The sequence below is a fragment of the Trichosurus vulpecula genome, chromosome 8, assembly GCF_011100635.1.
Source record: "Trichosurus vulpecula isolate mTriVul1 chromosome 8, mTriVul1.pri, whole genome shotgun sequence".
Lineage (NCBI taxonomy): Eukaryota > Metazoa > Chordata > Mammalia > Diprotodontia > Phalangeridae > Trichosurus > Trichosurus vulpecula.
The window spans coordinates 193,444,663-193,469,692 of NC_050580.1; the positions used below are offsets into that span (position 1 = coordinate 193,444,663).

Below are 25,030 nucleotides of genomic sequence, written 5' to 3' on the forward strand. Positions count from 1 at the left end.
CTGGGGTAGATGTTCCCCTCACTCACAGAGGGTTTTGAGGCCTGTTGGTTACCTTCAACTGGTTTAGCCTGAGATGGTTTTGCCAGGGTATGGCTGCTGTACATGCTACAGCTTCATGGAGCCACAAGTGAGAGTTGGGCGAAAGGTGGACACCAAACATGGATAAACAGCTCTAAAAAGGGCTCAGCAAGCCCTCACACCAGAGGTGCCAGTCCTCCCTGAACACTCCATTATGCAATGTAAAGGAAGTCAAACCAGGAAAACAATATTCGCAATAACTACAAGGAAAACAAAACGAACTTCAACATCAAAATAACAAAAACTAAATGCTGTAAAATTATATTAATGAAGGTTGGCTCCAAAGAAGAGATATGAGAAGACATCTTTTCATGTACCTTTGCAACACTCACTCTGGCTGTCATTGACTGGCCAACAATAGGTTCCAGGCCAAGCCCCAGTTGGTCTTTGTTTGCACCCTGATTGGCTCAGAGTGAATGTAAATAACAATTGTTTCTGTTTTGGCCAGAAATCTTGAGGGTCTTCCCCTCCCAGATTGATTTTTTTTGACTAGGTAAAAAATGCCTCTGCTTCATTACTCACCTAGCCTTAATCACAGAAAGGGCTTTGCCTCAGTCAAACTGAGACCTGTTAAAGACCTTAGCTTTAAAAGGTCAAGATCTCCCACTGCATCTAGGGCCATCTCCAGTCATCCTGATCTATATCTTGCCAATGGACCCAGATGGTTCTGGAACAGAAAGTCAGGCTGGTGACCTTGCACAGCCCAACCTTGCTGGTGTCATAGTCCTCTTTGAAAACAACGGACTAACAACAACAACTGAAACTCTGTATATAACAAGAAACCTTTCCTATATATTAGTTTTGGTCATCTTGTTAAAATTCTTTATCATAAACAATGGCTCTCTGGAATTGAGTGGAGAGAAATAGAGGGGGAAATGTAGGCGATGTAAAAACAAAAGATACCAATGAAATTTTTAGATTAAAAGCGAATTGGTTTCCATTAATGATGCTGATCTTTTTTTATGTTCCTCACCCATCCTAGGGCTGGGGACGAGGACCATATTTTTCTAGTAGAAAGGATTTGATATGATGTTGTCTTTCTCTGTTTCTTAAATAGTTTGTATGGCATTGGAACTATTTGTTCTTCAAATGTTTGAAAGAATTCATTCATGAATCTTTCTTCCCTGCTGTTGTGTTTCCTTGATTTTGTTAGGCAAGGGAGTATCATATTCATTAACAGCCTATCCAGTTTCTTTTTCCCAACATCATTTTATTTACATTATCTATTTCTTATTTTGCCAATTATGATATTTGCAATTTTGTAGGTGTGCCTCTATTTTTCATAATCTCAGTTTTCATGGCATATTGTATATTCATAGCATATATGGCATATTGTACATATATACAATATACAATTATATATAATATTATTAAATAAGTTTCCTTGTTTCTTCACTATTTTCAATTTCTCTTCTTTTTAACAATTTATTTTTCCTCTCTCTTCATTTTGGCAAAGCTAGCTAATGATTTGTTAACTTTGTTGGCCTCTTCCAAAGATGGCTGTTTTGTTGATTAATTTGAATTTTTTTTTGCTTTCAATACCTTAAATTCTCCTTCAATCTCAGTGATCTAAGTGAAATCTTTTCTGCTTATTTATGGGTGTGTGCTTAGGTGTTGCCTTTCTGGTTTTTTTCCAACTACAAGCATGATTCATTACTCAAATATTCAAATGCAACTTTGCAGTCCCTACTTGATGATCACAGCATGGTCATGCTGGACCATCCTGTGGGACTCTTACCCTCACCCTCCCCACATATGGGGGGGGGGGGTTTCCGCAGTTCCTCTTGACCACACAAAGATACCAGTAGAGCACATGATTTCTCCACTGAATAGCCCTCCCTCTTGCCACATGACATGCCCATTTTCTTTTTTCTAATATATTTCAAATAATTCATTAATCTCTTCTTTTTCATTTTTGTCAATACATCTCAACCCTTACAACTGCTTTAGCTTCATCCTGTAAATTTTAACATGCTGTGGTACTATCATTATATTTTCATGAATGTTACCTCATCAAAGTAAGTGTAGTACCTTCAAAGGCCCAGACTACTACCCATCCCTACCTTATCTTCCTATATACCCTTAACTGGAAGTATACTCAAAAATATGAGGGTCCTTCAACTAGGACTTAACATAAATGTGTAACCCCATAGGCCAATCTTCTAGAAGGCCCAGGAGATATCGTTTCCTGTCTCCTTGGATGACATAAGCCATACCTGTTTCCTGGGTCTTTGCTAAGATCCTGGAGTTCCCAGTCTACAACATCACCAGGGCCTACACAATCTTATGACTAAGCAAAGGTTTCCAGACACCCAATGCCTCCTCAGTAGTCTACTGGAAGCCCTCCTCAACACAACACTGACAGACCTACTTGTACCTCTTATCAGGCTGAGATTCCAGGGGCTCCCCAAGAAACAGAAACACTTCTCACCACAAAGCCAGGCAATTAAAGTCATGCCTAAGAACACACAGGCCATACCCAGGAGGGACCTTGAATCTTCTAATCATGTCTTAGCAGACTTCCTTCCACCCACTGATACTCTAATGGTTGGCATACTCCTATACTCTCTTACTGTCCCACTCCCAGTGATTCAGAACTTCTGACTGCCAAAGAAAAATCTCCCTCTCTAGCCTTAGTTGTCTGTTCCTTCATTCCCATCCATAACAATCCTACTCCCACTGCCCCCTTCCAGACTTGTTCCTTCAAATCTGCCCTCTCAAACTGCCATTTGATAACTAGCAAACTTCCTTTCATTCTAGATCTCTTCTTCTCTTGTTCTTTCCATCTTCTGGCACTCATTGGGACCTTCTCCCTGTTCCCACCCCTACCCCTTGGCACTACACCCTTGGCTATCTTTTCCAACATGGATTACACATTTTCTCATATGCCCCAACTCACTCATCCCAGCAGGAGAAGAATACTCCTTGCTCCCCACTGCCTCTTCTGGAGTCTCCCTCTACTGCCAATACACTCCTTTTCTGAGCTTCAATCTAACCAAATTTTACCACTTAACCCTGATCCTGGTAGTCATTATTTACTAACCTGCAGGATGTATCCCTCTGTTCTCAATGAGTTCAGTGCTTGGCCCACAGTCTCACTCTCCAACTGAATGCTGACTTCTTACTAGGGGACATCATATATGTGTATGTGTGTGTATGTATATGTATGTATGTATGTATATATACACATATAATATATGATATTAGGATATTTGAGAGAATATTGTCCTATATGTGTGTATGTGTATTCTCTCAGATATCCTAATTTCCCAATTCCTCAATCTATTAAATTCTCATGAGCTATAATTCCCTAATAAACCCATTCTATCCCACACATATTTCTATTGAATCTATCTCTTACAACGCTGTTCAATTCTGTAATTTCTTTCTTTTTCATCTAAGTATCTGAGTACTTATGGGGTAGCTGGTGGTACAGTGGATAGAGTTCTAGGCCTGGAGTCAGGAAGAAATGAGTTCATATCTGGCCTCACACACTTAACTAGCTGTGTGACCTTGGGTAAGTCATTGTGTGACTTTCCTCAACTGCAAAATGGGGCTAGATAACAAATGCTGTTTGTTCAGCTTCCTCAACTATAAAATGAGAATAATAACAGCACCTACATCCTGGAGTTGTGACCATCAAATGAAACAATACTCGTAAAGCCCTTAGCACAGTGCCTGGCACGCAGTAAGCACTATAAAAATGTTTATTCCCTTCCCTTCTCCTTGCGTTCCAACACTTGGCACATGGTCTAGTATATATTAGGTGCTTAATAAATGCTTGTTGACTTGACTTGAAGGTGGGGTTTTGAAGTCTCCTACTTGTGATGTTGTTCTATCTAGAATCTTGGGCAATTCGGTTAACTTTTTATTCATCAATCGCTCAACAAGCACTTATTAAGCACCCACTACGTTACAGGTAATGTTCCAGGCACTGAAGATACAAATACAATAAATGAAGCAATTTCTTCTCACAAGGAACTCAGAAAGGGGAGACCATAAGGGGCATGCATATGTGATGAATATAAAGAGAATAAATAAAATAACTAAAAAAGTGGTTAAATACAAGGCAGTTTGAGATGGAAAGCACTAGCAATCGGGAAAGTCAGAAACAGCTTCATGTAAAACAGTGCTTGAGCTACATCTGGGAGAGAAAGATTCTATGAGGCAGAGGAGAGGAGGGATTGTAGTCCATGAATAAGGGACAATCAGTACAAATAGCATGGAGAAAGGAGATGAAATTCTATCATCCTTCTCCAAAAAAATTTTCAACGACGCTTATATCCCAGATGGATGATGCTCTTGTCTGCCATATCTCCCCTTGGCAATAATCAAAGAATCATAAGTTTAGAGCTGGAAGGGATCTTAAAGGCCACCAAATCCAACCCCTCCGATTTATAAATGAGGAAACTGAGAAACAGAGAGGTTAATAACTTGCCCAGGATCACACAAGATTAATATCTGAGGTAGGAGATGAACCCAGGCTTCCCTGACTCCAAGTCAAGTGCCTCATCTACCACTCCATATGAGACTGTGACTGATGGCTAAGGCAGTTTCTGTGCTCTTTTGGTCTCCTCATTTTGGCGTTTGCTTGATTCCCTTATAGAATAAGGGACGCAGGTGCCTTGGGACCTAGGTCATATGGTTAGTATACTATTAAACCTTAGAGCTCTGGAAGAACATGAGTGATTTTGATCTGTTTCTGCATGTATATTGTGGCTAGTGGTCATTCCTCTAAGAGCAGTCAGAATATCCAGAAACATGAGCAATTTGAGTTCCTTGGATTATCTGTGTAGGTCTACAATTGTGTTGTGGTACTCCTGAGTCTGGGCATTGATATCCACATTAATTTGGTCCCAGATCCAGCCTAACAGTCTCAGCTCAGCAGCTCCCCACTTCCTGGGTGCCATGTATTCTGCCAAGGGCATAGGAATATAACAACCATATATTTCAATCCTTCACGATACGAGGATAACCCTACACTTGTAAATAAAGCTACTAAATGCCAGAACAAACTATTTCCCAAGTTATTTTATATGCACCTACGAAAATATCTACCAAAGCTGAAATATAAAAATGCCTCTGCTCCAGATGATGTGAATAGCTTTTATATTGTTATAGGATCGAAGAGTCCTATTTCTTCAGACAATCCATAACTGATCACTTGACGTTGTAGGCCAGGGATGCTTAACTTGGGTTCCATGAATTTGGAACTTTTAGTATTTTGATAACTATATTTCAATGTAATTAGTTTCCCCTGCAGTCCTATATATTTGCATTTAAAAACATTATTCTGAGAAGAGGCCCATAGACTTCACCAGACTGCCAAAGGGGTCCATGACACTAAAATGGTTAAAAGCCCCTGTTGCAGGCAAAGAAAAGAAGTAAAAGAAAAATGCCAGAGACTAAAAAGATAAAAACTAAAATATAAAACTAAACTTATTGGTACAGAGTAAGTATGCATTATTTTAGATTGCACTAATTTGTAGAGTGAACTGAAGTTAACTTTTCTATGAAGAAAGGGTTTCCCAATCAATTTAATTGAATAAATCAGACTGGTATGGAATGATATTTTAAGCTAATGAAAAGGAAAAAATGCTTTTAGGGGCTTTAGGTCATTAATTTTCAGCATGCAAATGGTTTTTACTGATTACTAATGAGTCTTAGCTATTCATTAAAACAAGCCCAGTAGTGCAAAACTTGGCAATATTTTCTGAGTGTTTAATTCAATTGAACTGCTACATGGAAAGTAATTAACTTATACTTTTTTAATCCTAAAAATCTGGTTTTCCATTAATTCAGATCATCTGCTTCTCCACTAATTTCTTCACTTGGTCTGAATCATTAACATTTTATTGCATGTAATACCAAACGACAAATGTGTGCTTCTTTAGAAGATTCGACTTTAAGTTGGTATGAGTAAGTGTCTTTATTTTGAACTCTAAAGAAAAAGAATCTTGCAAAATAGAATTTGAGAAACTTTACCTTCAAAGATATTGCCAATCTGTGATTACAGGTATAAACAAATCCCAAGCTAGTTTGAGGCAGTGTGGTATTAGAGAGTCAGAGGACCAGGACTCAAAATGCAGCCCATTTGATGAATCTAACTCTACTACAGGCTATCTTAAGACACTGAGAAAGGCACCTCTTTGGTCTGCCACATACCCTAGGGATCCATTCTCATGGATCTTTCCCTTTCCCCTCAGACCAAGGGCCAATGGAAATGCTTCCCCATAACATGATAGTACACTTGCCCCATGCTCTATGGGTATCTATATTCCCTGGGACTCAGTTTCCTTCTCTGTAAAATGAAGTAGTTGGAATGAATGATCTCTAAGATCTCTTTCAGTTCCAAACACAAAAAACCTAAACCAGGATGCAGTATAACACAGACACTATCTGGAGACCTCTGTTAAAAGGTCACAGTCAATACAATTCTGGGAATAAATTATGGTAGGAGCAGGACCTATTTTATGTATTATGACCAGAAGCCCTTTAAGGGGTCAGGGAGGCCATTCTTGAGATTATCATAGGATTGGCTTCCTTCCCTGAAGCATAAATGGCCCAGCCTAGAGAAAATTGGGGTAGGAGACTGTAAAGGAGCTTCTACCGACCCGGAGAAGTCATCTTCCCTAATTGGCATGGTCAGTTGCCTCAGGAAATTCAGAGGTAGAGCGAAGTAGCTTATTTTTAGCTGAATTTGGTATCTTTTTAATTGAGTTGTTTCCTTTCTATCATGTTTGTTGTTATTCGGTCGTTTTTCAGCCATGTCCAACTCTTCGTGACTCTATTTGGGGTTTTCTTGACAAAGATACTGGAGTAGTTTGCCATTTCCTTCTCTACTTCATTTTACAGATGAGAAAACTGAAGCAAAGAGGGTTAAGTAACTTGTCTAGAATCACACAGCTAGTGTCTTAAGGCCAGGTTTGAACTCAAGAAGACAAGTCTTCTTGACTCTAGGCCCTGCACTGTATTCACTGCACCACTTAGCTGCCCTTCTATCATGTTTAATACTGCTAAAGTTGTTTTTACTGCATTTTATGGTCCACGAGCACTTTATTACAACCTACCCTGAGCCTGAATTAATATACTGGCCTAAGTCAGGCCTGGTCCAAATTACAAACCTATTAGGCTCACCTCTTCTTCAAATAGTGAATCTTTACCAATATCGGGAGAGTAGGAATTTCATTGCTAATAGGAAAGGAGGACAAAAGTCACCAGTGCCACGTCAGCACCTTTTCCATGGACACATAGAATTATAGATTTAGAACTGGAAAGGATTTTGGGGGTCAAGTCCAATCCCCTCTTTTTATAGATGAGGAAACCCAGGGAGGTTAAATGATTTGTCTACAGTTAGACAAGTCATAAGTAGTAGAGCTAGAATTCAAACCCAGGTCTTTTGACTTCAAATCTAGTGGGGTTTTTTCGCAGCATACCATGACTTTAAGTGAAGCTCCTAGGTAATTTGCAAGGACCATGATTGACCAAGTAGGATCTGAAAGGAATTCTGCCACTTGAATTTTAAAAACCTGTTGAATTTGAGTCTGAGGCAGAAACACAGTTCAAAAGGGATATTTAGCGCAGAAGGGACTCTCAAGCAGTCTGGCTCTGCCCAAATCACAAAGGTGGCTAAAGTAGAATATGGGGATATAAGCTAAGACAGGTGATATGGCCCCTTCCCTACAAGGAAGATGTTATAGAGCAACCTCAATTCAACAGAAAAAAAGCAAGCCCAAAATGGATAATTTTGATTACATTAAATTTTAAAGTTTTTGCATAAATAAAATAAATGCAACCAAGATTAGAAGGAAAGCTGAAAGCTGGGAAACAATTTTTACAGCCAGTGTTTCTGACAAAGGACTAATTTCTAAAATATATAGAAAATGGAGTCAAATTTATAAGAATACAAGTCAGTCCCCAATTGATAAATGGTCAAAGGATATGAACAAGCAGTTTTCTGATGAAGAAATTAAAGCTATCTAAAATCATATGAAAAATGCTCTAAATCACTGTTGATTAAAGCAAGGCAAATCAAAACAACTCTGAGGTACTACCTCATACATATCAGATTGGCTACTATGACAGAAAAGGAAAATGATAAATATTGGAGAATATGTGGAGAAATTGGTACACCAATGTATTGTTGGTGGAGTTGTGAACTGATCCAACCATTCTGGAGAGCAATTTGGAACTATGCCCAAAGGGCAACCAAACTGTACATACCCTTTGATCCAGCAATACCACTTCTAGGTCTGTATCCGAAAGAGATCATAAAAAAGGGAAAGGACTCCTATGTACAAAAATATTTACAGCAGCTCTTTTTGTGGTGGCAAAGAATTAGAAACTGAGGGAATGCCCATCAACTGGGGAATGGCTGAACAAGTTGTGGTATATGAATGTAATGGAATACTATTGGGCTATAAGAAATGATGAGCAGGCAGATTTCAGAAAAACCTGGTAAGACTTACATGAATTAATGCTGAATGAAGTGAGTAGAACCAGGAGAACATTGTACACAGCAACAGTAAAATTGTGCGATGATTACTTATGATAGACTTAGCTCCTCTCAGCAATACAATAATCCAAGACAATTCCAAAAGACTCATGATGGAAAAAGCTAACTATATCCAGGGAAAGAACTATGGAGCCTGAATGCAGATCAAAGCATACTATTTTCTTTTTTTTTCTTTCTCATGGTTTTTCCCTTTTGTTCTGATTCTTCTTTCACAACATGACTAAAGTAGAAATATGTTTAACATGGCTGTACATGTATAACCTATATCAGACGTCTTGCTGTGTTAGGGAGGGGGGAAGGAGGGAGAAAAATTTGGAACTCAAAATTTTGCAAAAACTGAATGTTGAAAACTATCTTTACATGTAAAAGGAAAAAAATAAAATACAATTAAAAGGAAAAAAGAGAAAAGCAAAAAAGCAAGCCACAGTAAAGAGCAGCAGAAGTTGTGCAGAGAGCAGTCCACTGGAAACATCAGCAGCTGGCAGGGCAATGCAATGAGAACTGCTAACATCCAGCAATAGGGAGAAGAGCCCAGCAAGACACAATGCCAGCTTATAGCCCCAGCCGTCTGCTATCACCATACAACCGAATCAGGTCTTCTACGGGGGCAGTAGTGAGCAGCAGTATTAGAAAAAGAATGGGGAAAGGGTTCAAGCTATGATGCAGACCCAGAAACAGGAATTGTTCTGATGATATGTGTTCCCTATATTCATGTCCTCTCCCACACAAACACCTTTTTTCACTAAAAATGTGGAAGTCTATGGGAGAAGTATCTCCATGTACACAGAGAGTGGTTTTTTTATCATTTATTTTGCTACGCTAACTAAAGTCATATTTTTGCACCCAGTTTATGTCTTCTCATGCTTCTTTAGAGGCAAGAAGATGGCATAATAGAGACAGCACTGAGCCTAAGAGTTCAGAAGACCCAAGTGCAAATCCTGCCTCCTTCACTTACTAGCAAGGCACTTAAGCTCTGTCTGCCTCCATTTCCTTAACTGTAAAATGGGGATAATGATGGCATCAACCTTGTGATAAGGATCAAAAGAAGATGATATATGTGAAGTACTTTACAGATCTCAAAGTGAAGTACAAACACTAGTTATCACTTTATCACATCCATAGATTCTTACAGCATTATAATATTCCATTACATTCATGTGCCATAATGCTTCCACAAGTGACTAGGAAGCGTAGTAGATAGAGCACTGGACTTGAAGTCAAGAGGATATAGTTATCCTGCTTCTAACACGGATTAACTGTGTGACCCTGGACAACTCACTTACCTTCTGTTAGCCTCAGTTTCCTTGGCTGTAAAATGGGGATAATGATAGTACCTACCTCAAAGGACTGTTATGAGGATTAAATGAAATAACAGGTAAAATACTTTGCAAACTTAGAAGGGCTATATAAATGTGAGATATTATTACTACCAAAACTTGCTTGGCCATTCTTTAATTGATAAATATATTTGTTTCTAGTTCTTGGCTTCTACAAAAAATACTACTGTAAGTATTTTTATGTATATGGGGCCTTTCTTTTTATCACTGACCTCTCTGAGGTATGTGCCTAGCAGTGCAATCTTTGGATCAAAAGACATGAATATTTTAGTTACTTTCTTCACATAATTCAAGGTGTGGAACACTACATAAAATGTCATACCCTTTCAATTTATTGGTTAATTTTGCTGAACTGAGTTTTCCCCCCTTTTTTGTTCTTCGCAATGAGATGACACTTTAGGAAGGGATACACTGAAAATGTTAGTGATGTAAAAACAAAACATATCAATAAAATTGTTATTTTTTAAATGTGCCTTTTGCTCTGAACTAGATTGTCCTTTGGTTGATCTGATCAAAGAAAGACCACTGAGAACACATGAGCTGTGGACTCTCTGATCCAAAGTATGCCTTAAACCTGTGGAAGCTGTCAAAGGTCCATGGGGGAGAAAGGTTACACTTCTATAAACTAGACGCAGCAGAAATCTAGAAAGAAACTTTGCTGCGCTTAGATTCTAATTATACTTTTATTGAGGGCTCATGAATAATTATTCACCAAGAGGTGCATATTAAAATTTTTCAGAGATGCTCATTAGGTTATTTATATACTAATCCAAAATCCCAATGGTAAATTGGGGCTATTATCTTTAGTTTATTAATCCCAAAAGGCATTTTAAAAATCAATTTGTAAGATCCATAACAGATATTTTCCATCCATAGTTAACACAATCAGCTCTAAGCATAACATAGTGGAAAGCACCCAAATAACCTTGGGAAAATCACAACTTCTCATAAGCGTCAATTTTCTCATCATAGCAATAATCATACTTGCGCTATCTACCTCACAGAGCTGCTGTGAGTAAAGGACTTGGTAAAGCATTCTATAAGGTGAAATATTATCATTTCTTAATATCCAACCTGATAAGTCTCTCTGTGATTCACAGATTTAAAGCTGAAAAAGACCTTCAAAAGACCCTTAGAGAGGTTAAGTGACTTGTCCAAAGCCAGATAGATGATAAGGATTTAAATCTAGGCACTGTGTTCCACACCAATGTTCTTTTTTAATATTGAATTTAGCTAGGCTTCTTTAGCAAAAAGGACTATACAGAAAACCTTTCTATGTTGGTTGGGCCTGCTAGCGTATGCATTAGAAGCATAGCCTTTGAGTACCAGAGTCACCCTCAATCCATGATGGAGAATTCAAGGATTTTTATGTCCAAACACATGACTGAAAAGGTCTTGTTTTGTTTTTAGTGGGCTAAAATAGAGTTGAAACCTGCTATCCAGGCACAGTCCATGTAAGATACCATATAAAGCACTTGGCAAATCTTAGGGCACTATATAAACATTAGCTATTATGACTATTGTTGTAACAATTCAGTGGAAAGCTCTTAGATAGAATGTCAAGGAAAACTGTATCAGGAAAAGAAAAACATTCACCGTAAGAACTCCTTCATATGTCGAAAAGAAAAGGGGCAAGAAAACTTTCAGGGTATCTTCTCTACTTTATTCACAGCCAAATTGTTCTTCAATTTTAGAGATTTAAGAATTTTAATTTGATGCTGCCACCTGCTGGACAACGTCTATATACAAACCTCAAACCAGAAGTATTAAGTACTGCATCTTTTCACTTCAACAAGAATGAAAGATCATTCATGGTACTGTAAAATGTTTGAGGTTTTAAAAATGTATATGTACTTTTCTTCATGTAAAAACACATATGTATATAAAAATGTAAATGTTTAATTATGTAGCTGTGATGTAAATCGCAGCAGGAAATTTCAGCAACAAAAGTACTTCTTAGAGAAAGGAATAAAGTGTTCCACAAAGGTTCTCATTAAAACCTAACAGTCAGCAGAACAATTTTCATTCTCCATAGGGGTGAAGCAATCAGAGCTAACACAATGCCATCAGGACAGCCCCTGGAGAGAAAAGAGGGTTAAAGGGAACGAGGTTCAAGAAAAGCCTTGCATATAAAAGCTTGGGATGAACAAAATAAATTATCTTTCCCTGTAGTCCTTACCCATGACTCTACTTTCACATTTGGTCCCAAATCTCCTCCAATCCACAGCAAGCTGAGTATTTTAAACCTAAGTATACTTACCTTTAAATAAGAAATGCAGAGGATACAATTCAAAAGAGCTTTTCTGGGCAACCTACAGCTCTCTGAGACCTCTGATTTCAAACTTCTGAATATCACAGTCATCTAGAAGGCAGACAAAAGGGACATGGCTCTTCTGGTTAACTGTGATTGCAAACGTAGCTCAGAAGGTACGTTAAATATGAAGACCGCTGATTTAAGCTAAACGCAAATGTCACTCTTTTCTTAGTCTGCAAAAAATATACATAATTTATGGGTTGCCCCCTTGTGATTTGAAAAAGAACACAAATTAAGATTATTATGAATACTGTGACTGAAAATGTTGTTAAAAAATTAGTTTACTATAGCACTCCTTCCACAAGGATCTGCATGTCTTTAGAAATAATATCCTAGAGAGTATGCAGGAAATATTTAATGACCTTTAAAAAAAAGTTTTCTTTCCCTACTGTGAACTTGGATGGGAAAAAGTTACATCTTTATTTTCACTAGTTTCTAACTGAAATTTAGCATTCTCTTCCATAATGAATATAGGCAGCAGTAGCCTTCATACGATCATTAAAAAATAATATGTAACTCTTAACTTGACTATATTTTAAATGTATTGCCACATTATTTAAAGTATTAATAAAGAAGCACATGTTTCTATGTAGCAAATTTGTTTTTTAATATTTTGGAAACTGTATTTTAATTGGTTTTCTTTTCAATCCTGTGTATTTTAAGCTAGACATATACAGACACGATTCTGAGAAGGGGTCCAAAGGCTTTGCTTGACTGCCCAGTGTCCATGACACAAAAGAAGGTAAAGAATGTCTGACCTAGAAGGATTCAGAGAGTCTGAAATTATTCAACAAAAATGTATCAAGAGCCTACTTTGATCATGGCACCTTGCTAGAGCCTGGGAATACAAAGATAAAAATGATACATTCCCTAGCCTCAAGAAGCTTCCATTTGACTGGAATTAGTTCTGGGTCTTCCACAAAGTTGGAGCTTCACTATGGAGATGAGAAGCTGCTCATCAAAACACTAGAGTAGGGGGGCAGAGCCAAGATAGTGGCTGGAAAGCAGGGACCCACCTAAGACTCTCCCCCAGGACCCTCCAAACACCGATAAAAAATGGCTCTGAACAAATTCTTGAACTTCAGAACCCACAAAATAGCAGAGGGAAGCAGGGCTCCAGCCCAGGACAACCTGGATGGTCGCGGGGTAAGGTCTACCGTGCACGGAGCTGGGAGCGGAGGGGAGCAGAGTCCAGCGTAGGCCACACCTGGACCAATCAGACCAGGAGATAGGTGGAACGGGCCCTAGTGCCCTGAATCAGTGAGCTGTGGCAGTTACCAGACTTCTCAAAGCACAAACACCAAAGGCAGCAGAGAAGGTTAGTGAGAAAAACTGCGGGGACAGAGTGAAAAGAGTTCGCGGTTCGGCCACCACCCTGGGGGTAGCGGAGGTGGTGCAGCACTGAGGAACTATAGCTGCAGTTGCTTCCGGCCCCAGGCCCACCTGGTGCGAGGAATTGTGTGGCGGATCAGAGCAGGAGTGCAGAGCCTGCTTAGATCTGAGTCACAGTCCAGGTTGGCGGTTCTTGGGGAGGAGCAGCACTAGTGTGGCAGAGCTTGCTGTGTAGAAACAGCTCTGAAAACAACAGCACAGCCCTTCAAGCTGTGTACAAAGTACTCTCTACTCTACAAGCAGTCATATACCAACGAAAAACTCAAGGGTCAAGTAGTTGGCTGGGGACATGGCCAGGCAGCGAAAACAGTCTCAGATTCAGACTCAGACTTTGGAATCCTTCTTTGGTGACAAAGAAGACCAAAACATACAGCCAGAAGAAGTCAACAAACTCAAAGAGCCTACATCAAAAGCCTCCAAGAAAAACATGAACTGATCTCAGGCCATGGAAGAGCTCAAAAAGGATTTGGAAAAGCAAGTTAGAGAAGTAGAGGAAAAACTGGGAAAAGAAATGAGAATGATGCAAGAAAACCATGAAAAACAAGTCAATGACTTGCTAAAGGAGACCCAAAAGAATACTGAAGAAAATAACACCTTAAAAAATAGACTAACTCAAATGGCAAAAGAGCTCCAAAAAGCCAATGAGGAGAAGAATACCTTGAAAGGCAGAATTAGACAAATGGAAAAGGAGGTCCAAAAGACCACTGAAGAAAATACTACCTTAAAAATTAGATTGGAGCAAGTGGAAGCTACTGACTTTATGAGAAATCAAGATATTATAAAACAGAACCAAAGGAATGAAAAAAATGGAAGACAATGTGAAATAATCTCATTGGAAAAACCACTGATCTGGAGAATAGATCCAGGAGAGATTATTTAAAAATTATTGGACTACCTGAAAGCCATGATCAAAAAAGGAGCCTAGATATCATCTTTCAAGAAATTATCAAGGAGAACTGCCCTGATATTCTAGAGCCAGAGGGTAAAATAGAAATTGAAAGAATCCACTGATGGCCTCCTAAAAAAGATCCCAAAAAGAAAACTCCTAGGAATATTGTCACCAAATTCCAGAGCTCCCAGATCAAGGAGAAAATACTGCAAGCAGCCAGAAAGAAACAATTTGAGTATTGTGGAAACACAATCAGGATAACACAAGATCTAGCAGCTTCTACATTAAGGGATCGAAGGGCTTAGAATATGATATTCCGGAGGTCAAAGGAGCTAGGATTAAAACCCAGAATCACCTACCCAGCAAAACTGAGTATCATGCTCCAAGGCAAAATATGGACTTTCAATAAAATAGAGGACTTTCAAGCTTTCTCAGTGAAGAGACCAGAGCTGAATAGAAAATTTGACTTTCAAACACAAGAATCAAGAGAAGCATGAAAAGGTAAACGAAAACACTAGAGTAAACTAAAGGTCCCCTAACAGGGTCATTCCTCTACACAGACAGAGAAGATGGCTGCCTGCCTCTGCGAAATCATTGGAGGAATAAATATAAGGATCCTTGCCCCCAAGTCATCAAACTGTCCCATTGCCTGAAATTCTTGCCCTGAGAGTCAACAGATTAAGGCATTGTATCTCCAAAAGGTCTTGTTAGAATAGAAATATGTTAGAGGAATTAATCTATTAATAAGATTAATCATATTGGCTAACCTCAGGAAGTAGAGTCCTAAGGGAACAGGGTGGTAAAGAAGGAGAGCTAACAAATGAAGTGTACACCTTGGTGGAGGGAGTACTTCAGTGGTGAGTCCCAGGTAACTAGCCAGGGAAAAACAGGAATACACTAAATGTCTAGGAGGCTCCCAATAGAAAAGAAAAATGCACAAGAGAAATAATCACTAAGATTTACATAGCTCTTTAAGGCTGACAAAGCTCTTTCCTTACAACAAGCCTGTGAGATAGGTGGTATTTTATTATTATTATTATTATTATCATTATTATTATTCTTATTATATTATTATTATTATTTTATAGATGAGGAAACTGGGAATATGAGTTTGCCCACGATTTCAAAGCACACATCTAAGGTAAAAGTCAAACCAAGACCTCCTGACTAAAACTCTATTCACTATAATGTACCACACGGCCTCATTGGGATGTCACAGAAGGACTGTTTATCCTGCTCCCCAATTTTGCATAGATGTTCACTGGTGACTTTGGTGATCCTGAACAATTTAGGCTAATGTGACCGATTATTTCCCTGAATCATCACTCATTAATTTTTGAGTCTAATTATGTATATATTTGACTCAAATTCATTTCTTCTATGAACTTTTTTTTCAAAATCATCTTTCTTACTCACCAGTTGTCCCTTCTGAAGAGGTAGCCAAAGTCACAAATTTTTTGGTATTTTCCATCTCCTCATTACTTTGTATGGCATCATAATTTTTGATAGCCTAATGAAAGAAAGAGAGAGTCTGAATATAGGAAAGAAATAGGGTGAGCATACTCATTTTATTAAAAAAAAAACATTTCCAGAATGGTTCAGAAAATGAAGAAAGCACAGTCCTTTTGTAAACTCAAATAACCAAAAATGTTCTAAATATTCCTTATTCTAGCAATTTTTCTGCCATCATGAGAATCTTTTGCCAGTGATTTTAGATGGAGACAAGGTATATTTCTCTTGTTATGTAATTACCATCCCTTTTTACCGACTATGACCTTCTCAGGTCAAGTAAATAATTTCTTCATCCTGCCTGAAGTTGCCTACAGCTAATGAATAACCTAGAGGAACACTATCTGATTGGAATTCCAAACATTTCATGGTTTGAAAAATTACAGCATATTTACATGCAACCATTGACCAAATCCTATTCTATGCTGAATCAATGAGAATAAATGAAAATAAATAACTGACCAAGTTTATCTGTTAAAATATACCGTTTGCCTTGACCAATTAGACATTTGTTATTTTCATAACTCTAGGTGATCCCTTTCACTTCTGCTGCAAAGAAAATATTAGCTTTCAAAAGTTTATTATTAATTATATTATTTTTACTGAAACCGGTCAAGTGATCTAGGAGAAATTATTCAAAAATAATTCAGTCTATTACTATAATATCACATTGTTTCTTCCTCTAACTTTAGGAGTTCTCTCTCTGGAATGCATAGGTCCAAATTGGAAGCAGTAAGCAGGAAGGAGCAAGCATCAGTATTAAGAGAAAGAGGATGAGGTTCCAATAATGTCAAAAAAAGAAGTTAAGTCAACGAGTATTATTTATTTACTTTATGGCCAACACTGTTCTAAGTACTGTGAGAGAAACAGAAGAAAACTTCCATTCTTTTCCTTAAGGACATTAGAGTCTAAATGAGAATGAAAGGCCAAGATTATTCTATAACTGGAGGTTTGGATAAAAAGAGAGACAATAAAGGTTAGAATGTCCAAGTGGAAATTTCCAGGACATGTGGGCTTAGAGGCTGGGTGAGAGGTCAAGACTGGAGCAAAAGATGTGATGGCTGAAGCCTCCATAGTAGGATGGCATTCAGAGTATCACCCACCCACAACACGGGTCTAAAAACAGAGGCAAGGATGAAGTCTGTGCTTCTATTTTGTCCTGACTAGGGCTCTAATACTAGTTCTTCTTGGTATCTTAGAAATCTGACATCTAACCCCTGACCCACAATTGCTCCTAAACCCTATCCCTAGCCCCAGCAGTCAAATACCAAACATTACAAAGCCATGTGTGCTGGGAATATGAAGTGAACTCACTCATTAAGTATGATCTCTGAAGACTCTAATCACAAATAACAAGGATTTATTCTGAAAGCCAATGATAAGTATATAGTCTTTCAGAAATAAATAAAATACATGTTTCCATGGATTTATGATCTCATTGATGTGAATGCCCCCTCCAGTGGTACAGAACAGGGCTGTCCAAAATGCAGCCTGTGGCTGCATGTGCCCGGCAGTGTGATTTATGCGGCCGTCCTACAAGCATAGAAATTTATATAAATGCTTTAGTAAATGAAGCTGAGCTACTGCAGAGCTCTCACTAAAATGGCAAATCAAAATATATTGTCTATTGTTTCAATAAAAACCCAAGGTTGCACAGCCCTGGTATAGACTGCAACCCATCTAGGCTCCATTATCCTATGGGCTACATATAATTTTGATTTTAGAGATTGTATATTTTCATGATTTTCAGCCATGTGGAAAAAGTTTAATGTAAAAAAAAATATGAGTTTTATCTCAGGGAGCAATTTAGGCTCTTGGAAAGTGCTTACAATTAACCAAATACAATTATACTTTATTCCTTCTACTTATTTCTGGACCCAACTCACTGTCCACATGCAGCAGCATTCTCAGATATATGTACTAATGCACTAACTCAATGAACTGCCTGTACGAAAGTATGTCACTGTCTTAACAATAGGCATTCCTCAGTCATTTAGGAGTTTTATATGTAAGGTTAGTCTTTTGTAAGTTTCAGTAGATCTAATTAAAGAAGCCCTGATGTATCATGGAGTTTTATGAAAGCAGTATCAGTGTCACACTAAAAGAAGAGCACATGAAGGGCCTTACCATCCATCCCTCTTGCATACAACATCTTCTAGGCCTGAGCTGAACTCAGTATTTCTCTATGTGTTCTCTATGATTGTATCCATCAATGAATCTTGAAGTGAAATGAACTGCTTGCTCCATTGTCAAAATCTTTTATGATCTTGACACTGAGATATGTGTGTGTGTGTGTGTGTGTGTGTGTGTGTGTGTGTGTGCGCGCGGCTAAACTTGAAAAGGCTGTCTAGAATAGGTGCCTCTACTTCCTCTTTTCTTAATTCTCTCTTCAATCTAGCTTCTGATCTAATCATTCCACCATAATTATTCTGTCCAAAGTTACTAATGATCTCTTAGTTGCCAAATCTAATGGCCTTTTCTCAATCTTCATTCCTCTTGACCTTTCTTCAGGTTTTGATGCTGTTCAGCACTCCCTTCTCTGGGTTTTTGGGATACTACTCTCTCCTGGTTCTCCTCCTACCACCTGACTACTCCTTCTAAATGTCCTTTGCTACATTTTCATCTAGGTTATACCTACTATTCATGGGTGTCCCATAGGGCTCTGCCCTGAACACTTTTCTCTTCTCTCTCACTACCACTCCACTTCATGATCCCATCAGTTCCCATGGATTCAACTATTATTTCTACGCTGATGATTCTCAATTCTATTTATCCAGCCCTACCCTGTCTGCCAACCTCCAATCTCAAGTCTCCAACTGCCTCTAGGCAGACATTTCAAACTGGATGTCCTGTAGACATCTTAAATTCAACACATAGAAAACAGAACTCATTATCTTTCCCCCAAAATCCTACCCACTTCCAAACTTCCCCTATTACTTCTGAGGGTAGCATCATCCTCCCAGTCCCCCAGATTTGCAAACTAGGTTTCATCCTCAACCCCTCACTATCTCTCATCCCCATATTCAATCTGTTGTCAATGTCTGTCGAATTCACTTTTGCAACATCTATCAATATGCCCCCTTCTCTCCTCTGATATTTCCACAACTCTGGTACAGGCCCTCATCTCCTGGCTGGATTCTTGCAACAGACTACTGGCTGCTTTGCTTGTCACAAGTCTCTCCCCACTCTAGTGTATCCTCCAATCAGCTGCCAAAGTGACTTTTCTAAAGCACTCCCCTACTCAATAAACTCCAGTAGATCTCTATCATCTCCAGGTTCAAATATAAAATCTTCTGTTTGCTGTTCAAAGCCCTTTATAACCTAGTTCTCCTTTTCTAGTCTTCTTACATCTTACACCATCTCCCAACTCCCCCAATCTATATGCTCCTCAGTCCAATGGCACTGTCAATTATACCACTGAAGTTATGGTCTGACTCAGAAAATACTTTGTGAAATACTGTCTTCTTATTTTCATCCAGAATACCCACAATGTGTGCATAGATCATCCTGACAAAAAAGAGAAAATAGGCATATAAGTCTATAATTATAAACTTCTCAATTGTGTTTTTTGTGTAATCTGTGATTTTTTTTCAGCCCATTCAATTCAACTTTCACAAACACCAGAAAAGATGCTGATTCTGGTAACCTGTTACCTGTTGTCTGTTAAGCTAAAATTAATTTCATTTTTGTGCTATTATTCAGTACTTAGTCCAGTGTCTTCTAATTTTTTTTTCTTGAATGACATCTTTATGCTACAAAAGCAAGGGTCTTCTAAGTAGGGCCTTTTATCTCTTTCATTTCTTATTTCTAAATTATATTTTATGATTTTTTTTGCTATGCTCCCCTGTGACTTCCTTCATAAATATCAGTGTATATGTAGATTTGGTTTGTAGGATATTATTAAGTTCTTCATAGAATTTCTCTGCCTCTCCATCCTCTGCAACAGATGCTGGTTCATAAGCTGGGGTTGGTCTTTTTGTTTGTTATGGTCTTCATGGGAACTTCAGGGAAATGTGATCAGGTATCCCACAAAAATATTTCTTATTCCCTTTGAGCACATTATCAAACCAAATTCTATCAATTCGCCAATATGTGAATCGTCCTTTCCTTATACTCAATTTCGTAACAAAATTATCTAAATCTAACTTATTTAAAAGACAACTGAAGCCAAATTAAATTTAGACTACTTAAGACAATGACTTGTAAATACATATCTTATGTCACTCTTCTTAACTGTTTACACAGCTGATCCACAGATCACAAATAAAAGTCACCAAGGGTCACATTTTTTTTGACCTGGCTATTCACTAACAAACTTCAAACTCCATGCAGAGACCAGAGCTCCCTGCTCAGATGTAAGACCAAGACGTCTCACTTCTGCTCATTCCAGAGTTCAGGCAAAAAGATCCAGCCCTATAACTATGAAGAAAACACTTATCATTACAGGTCAGATGCACACCTATTATCAGAAGTACTTCAGAACACAAATTGTGCTGTTAAGAATTAGAGATACAACAATCTATTAACTATTAACCCAAAAACAGACACAGCCAAACAGTTCATTCTCAAAGAATAAAATAAAATATATCCTTAAAACCATCTCAAGTACATCCTGCTTCTCATCAACATACCTTCCCTAGAGAATTTCAACCTTCCCATGTCATACCAATTGTCATCTCTCTCTTACCCGAAGTTCTTCCCACAGCTTTGTTCTCATTTCTTGGCCTTGCTTTTTAATTTCTTTTTCTTTAAATTGTTTCTCCACCAATAGTTTGTCGAGTCTTTTCATCTTTTTAACAGCTTCCTGAAGCTGAAGATCCAATTCCTTTATTTTAGAAACATCTATGTGATATGGAAAACAAAAGTTTATTTAGAATTGGAACAGATCATCTAGTTCAACCCCCTCATGTTATAGATAAGGAAACTGGAGCTTCTCACCGCAGGTATTGCCACCTCTCATACTTTTAGTCCATTCACTGCCTTTACCCAAACTGTCCTCCATTTATTTAAATCCCATCTTTCAACTAAAGCCGTCCCTGTCACTAAACTACATTGGAAGCTATGAATATATATATATATGAATATATATATACATATATATAAACATATACACAGACATACACACACACACACACACACACACGTAGCCACTCTTGGGTGTAGGAAGATGTAAAAGAACAGAACTTGGCCTCAAGAAGCTTATGCTATGGTAGAGGAAATAAGACACAGACACAAGTAACTACTAAACTTGGAGGCAAGAGACACAGGTTGGAGTCCTGCCTCTGATGCTTATTATAAGCTATGTCACCATCAGCAAGAGGTTAATGGTGATGTTATTTCTGAGCCCCCATTACATCATCTGTAAGATGGAATAAAATAATACCTGTAGGACTTGCCTTAAAGTAGCTGTGAGAATGAGATATGGATGAGATAAAGGACATAAAATGCTTTGCAAACCACAAAGCATTATACAGATATCAACTATTACTATCATTACAATGAATAATGTTGTATATGTGAAAAAAGGATCCTTTTTAAAAAAAAGTTTCAGGGAATGTTTCATTTAGTTACCCAGGAATTTCCTTGAGTTTTCATTTTTTACATTAAATTCTAAGAAATTGGGACTACTTAGGGCCTTTGAAATCATTCAATTTTAAACTAAATATGACTAAAAGTAATAACCTTGCAGGGAAATAATCAAATATTAAACCACTTTGGAATTTTTCTAGCCTTCTCAGATTAAGCCAGCAGGAGTTTATCGTTAAGTGAAAGAACAAATTCACAGTTTCTGAGAAGTCCAAATGATCAATCAATCACATTCCCCCTAATGGGGCCACTTTGTTTTTGAAGGGGAGGAGTCTCCAAGAATATCAGCCCTATTAATGAATGGGTAGTGCAACACTTATGGCAGCCAGTGGAATATCTCTAATTCCCTACTGCCATTCCTAACATTCTCAGCTTGTGTCTACTTGGGTGGTCTAAACATCAGGTATTTAAAAGTATCTTACACAGTTTATACAGCTACTATAGCAAGATAAACACAACTGAAATTTGTCTTATTGTACTGTGGCCCCCAATGAACCTAAACCATACTACCTTCTTTCGCTTGGCTTAGGATATCCTGAGGCATATCAAAGAGAGTGAAATACTGAACTTCATATTCATCTTCTGAAGCAATCAGACTGGCATTAAGTTCTTGTAATCAAGCAAAAACAAAAATGATAGAATATTCAGCCTTTCAAAAATTAAGTAAAACTAAGTAAAAATTCATATAAAAGAAGTAGAAAGTGTTGGGTTTGTGTCCTGTCTCCAATATTTACTATCTGCATAGCCTAAGTCATTTTAACTATTTAAACCTCAGGTTACTCATCTATAAAGGAGACATATCTCTACTACAGAGGATTATAGTAAAAAAAGAAGCTTTATATAACTTAAAGCACTATGTTATTGTACTGTTATCATAAGCATGATTAGCAAATTGCACTAAGGCATATTTATCATATAATTTCAATCATACAGAAGTTTGTGAAGAAAGGCAGCTTCTCATCATGGAGAGATTATTGGATTAGAGATAAATACTTAATATCATGGGTACAGTCATGATCATGGAAGTTCAAATACTGCCTCTAATACTTACTATGTAAACCTGCATAAATCATTTAACCCCTAGTTCCCCAGGGAACTCTCAATCTACTAAATTTTAAATGGATTGCAACCTGCATCGATGTGGATGGAAGTGTCACACAGGGAGTTCCCTATCTCAGGAAATTAATAATAATAATAATAACAATAATAGCTAGCATTTACATAGGACCTACTAAAAATCAAAGATCCCCCATAGATTTGTGTAAAGATTTATAGAATACTTTCTAGTAAATTAATCTGTAACAATATTTTAATAACTAACATTTTTTCTAACACAATACCATATTTCTTTATACTTTGATGTATACATGATTATATCAGCACAGACATTTCCTGAAGCCATAAAGATCAAAATCCCTGAATTCCTTGAAGGTAGCTTTTGGAACTTTCCCTCCATGTTTCTCACGCTGTCTAACTCATGTACGTGTCTCTGCACACATTCTCTATATCAGCTACCCTTCCCATTCAGAAGCTCTAAAGCCATCATCAAGGTCAGAAGCTCACCTGCAAGTGAGATTTTGTGCAGGTATGCTCTGAAACACCAATTCCATTTAGAACTTTGAGGCAGGTTAACTCTCCAAATTCTTCTATGATTTAAGTTCTGCCTAATGAATCAGCCTCCCATATTTCCAACATACCTGGTCTTCCCAACCACAATCAGAAAGCCTTACTAACTTCAATGTAAGCAGTATGTCCATACTATTTCCTTTTGAACCCTCATCTCTATTTTGATCAGCCTTCTTCCCCAGGCCCAATTCAACCACAGTTCATCAATCTCCCAGCTCATTCACTGTGGTCATTTGAAAACCCATCCTATCCTCAAACTTCCTTTCATCCCCTAATGTTTCAACTAACCTTATCCTATCTCCAAGTTTTAGCTAAAACCTGGTTTTCCCATGAGAATACCACATATCTCATAACCCCCTACACTAGAGGCCACTTTCTCTCCAACACCACATTCACACACAGAGCCAGGAGGAGAAAGGTGATTCTTCCCTCCTCCATGCTACTTCCATACAGTTCTTCTACCTTCATCCTTCAATAACCATTCCCCTTTTAAAGCATATGTAATCTATTTATCCCTATCCTCACTGTTGTCATCTGTCATCTTCCAAGTCACTCCATCAACTTTCTCAACGGTTTGGTTCATGGACTTGTTTAATCTATCCTCAGTCACCATCCTCTGAGACTTCCAATATTCAAGTTGATAATCCCACTAAATGTCCTTTGTTTTTGGAATGTATCCTTTGTGGTTATTATTAGCCTACTAGTATTCCTGAATACTCAGTGCAAGAAGTCTTGATCTGTTCATGTAAACTGTGGTCAACCTCACTGCAATAATATTGAGAGGTTTTTACTTTCTGAGTATCATGTTTCTTCTTACCATTAATGCTTCTATTTTCCCTGAAACTGTAATTTTCTCTATTGCTCTGCTGGCTAGTACTGTTCAAGTTGATTGAAGTATCAACCTAAAAATAAATTTCAGATTCAGTCATTGTATTTTTAAAATATTATTGATTTTTTAAATAAGTACTTGGATGCTAGTAAAAGCAGCAACCTGAAAAATCAAGGTGCACATACAAACATCTCTGGGTATTTATATATACATACATAATACACACATACATACATACATATATACATATATGTTTTCACGAAAACACAGAAATACCATTGCCACTGCCGAATGCAGCAGAGCAGAACCCAGACCCAGCTATGCACACACCAAGGGCAGAGAAAGCTTAGTGAGACACCAAGATTTTCAAAGAACCAAAAAAAATAGCACCTATTAGATAAGTAAAAGAAACTGTCACCAATTAACCTGAAAGGAAAGCTGAGAGGAAGTTTAAATATTCAAATATAAAAAGGCTACTACTGTGCAGAAGATGGGGATCAAATGTTTTCCATCTCTACTGAGGGAAAAATAAGAAAAAAATGGTAACTGTAACATTTGACTAGATTGATTGAGATAGACAGATAGACAGACAGACAGACAGAGACTGATTTTATGTTAGACACACTTTGTTTGGCGAACTACAAAGAGCTTCCTAATAGTAAGCATGGCCTTTTCTCAATCTTCATTCTCCTTGACATATCTGGAGCTTTTGACACTGTTGATCATTCTCTCCTCCTTGATATTCTCTTCTCTCTAGGTTTCTGGGACAAATACTCTCTCCTAGTTTTCCTCCTACCCATCTAACCCCTCCTCTATCTCCTTTGCTGGATCCCCTTCTATAGATGTCCCAATGGGTTCTGTCCTGGGCCTTCTTCTCTTATGCCTCTATACTATTCCACTTGGTAATCTCATCAACTCCCATGGATTTAATAACCATCTTTATGCTAATTATTCT

General features: G+C 37.9%; 1 protein-coding gene across 1 annotated transcript in view; it reads right to left on the bottom strand.

Annotated features, from left to right (window-relative positions):
• The window catches only part of FSIP1 (fibrous sheath interacting protein 1), a 276,680-nt gene that overhangs the window by 243,438 nt on the left and 8,212 nt on the right, over positions 1-25,030 (bottom strand). The window contains exons 2-6 of the mRNA XM_036734577.1: positions 24,038-24,148; positions 23,944-24,007; positions 22,131-22,229; positions 20,722-20,876; positions 15,942-16,035 (exon numbers count right to left, since the gene is read on the bottom strand). Of these exons, the coding sequence (XP_036590472.1) occupies positions 15,942-16,035; positions 20,722-20,876; positions 22,131-22,229; positions 23,944-24,007; positions 24,038-24,148 (523 nt within the window). The remainder of the gene's footprint in view (positions 1-15,941; positions 16,036-20,721; positions 20,877-22,130; positions 22,230-23,943; positions 24,008-24,037; positions 24,149-25,030) is intronic.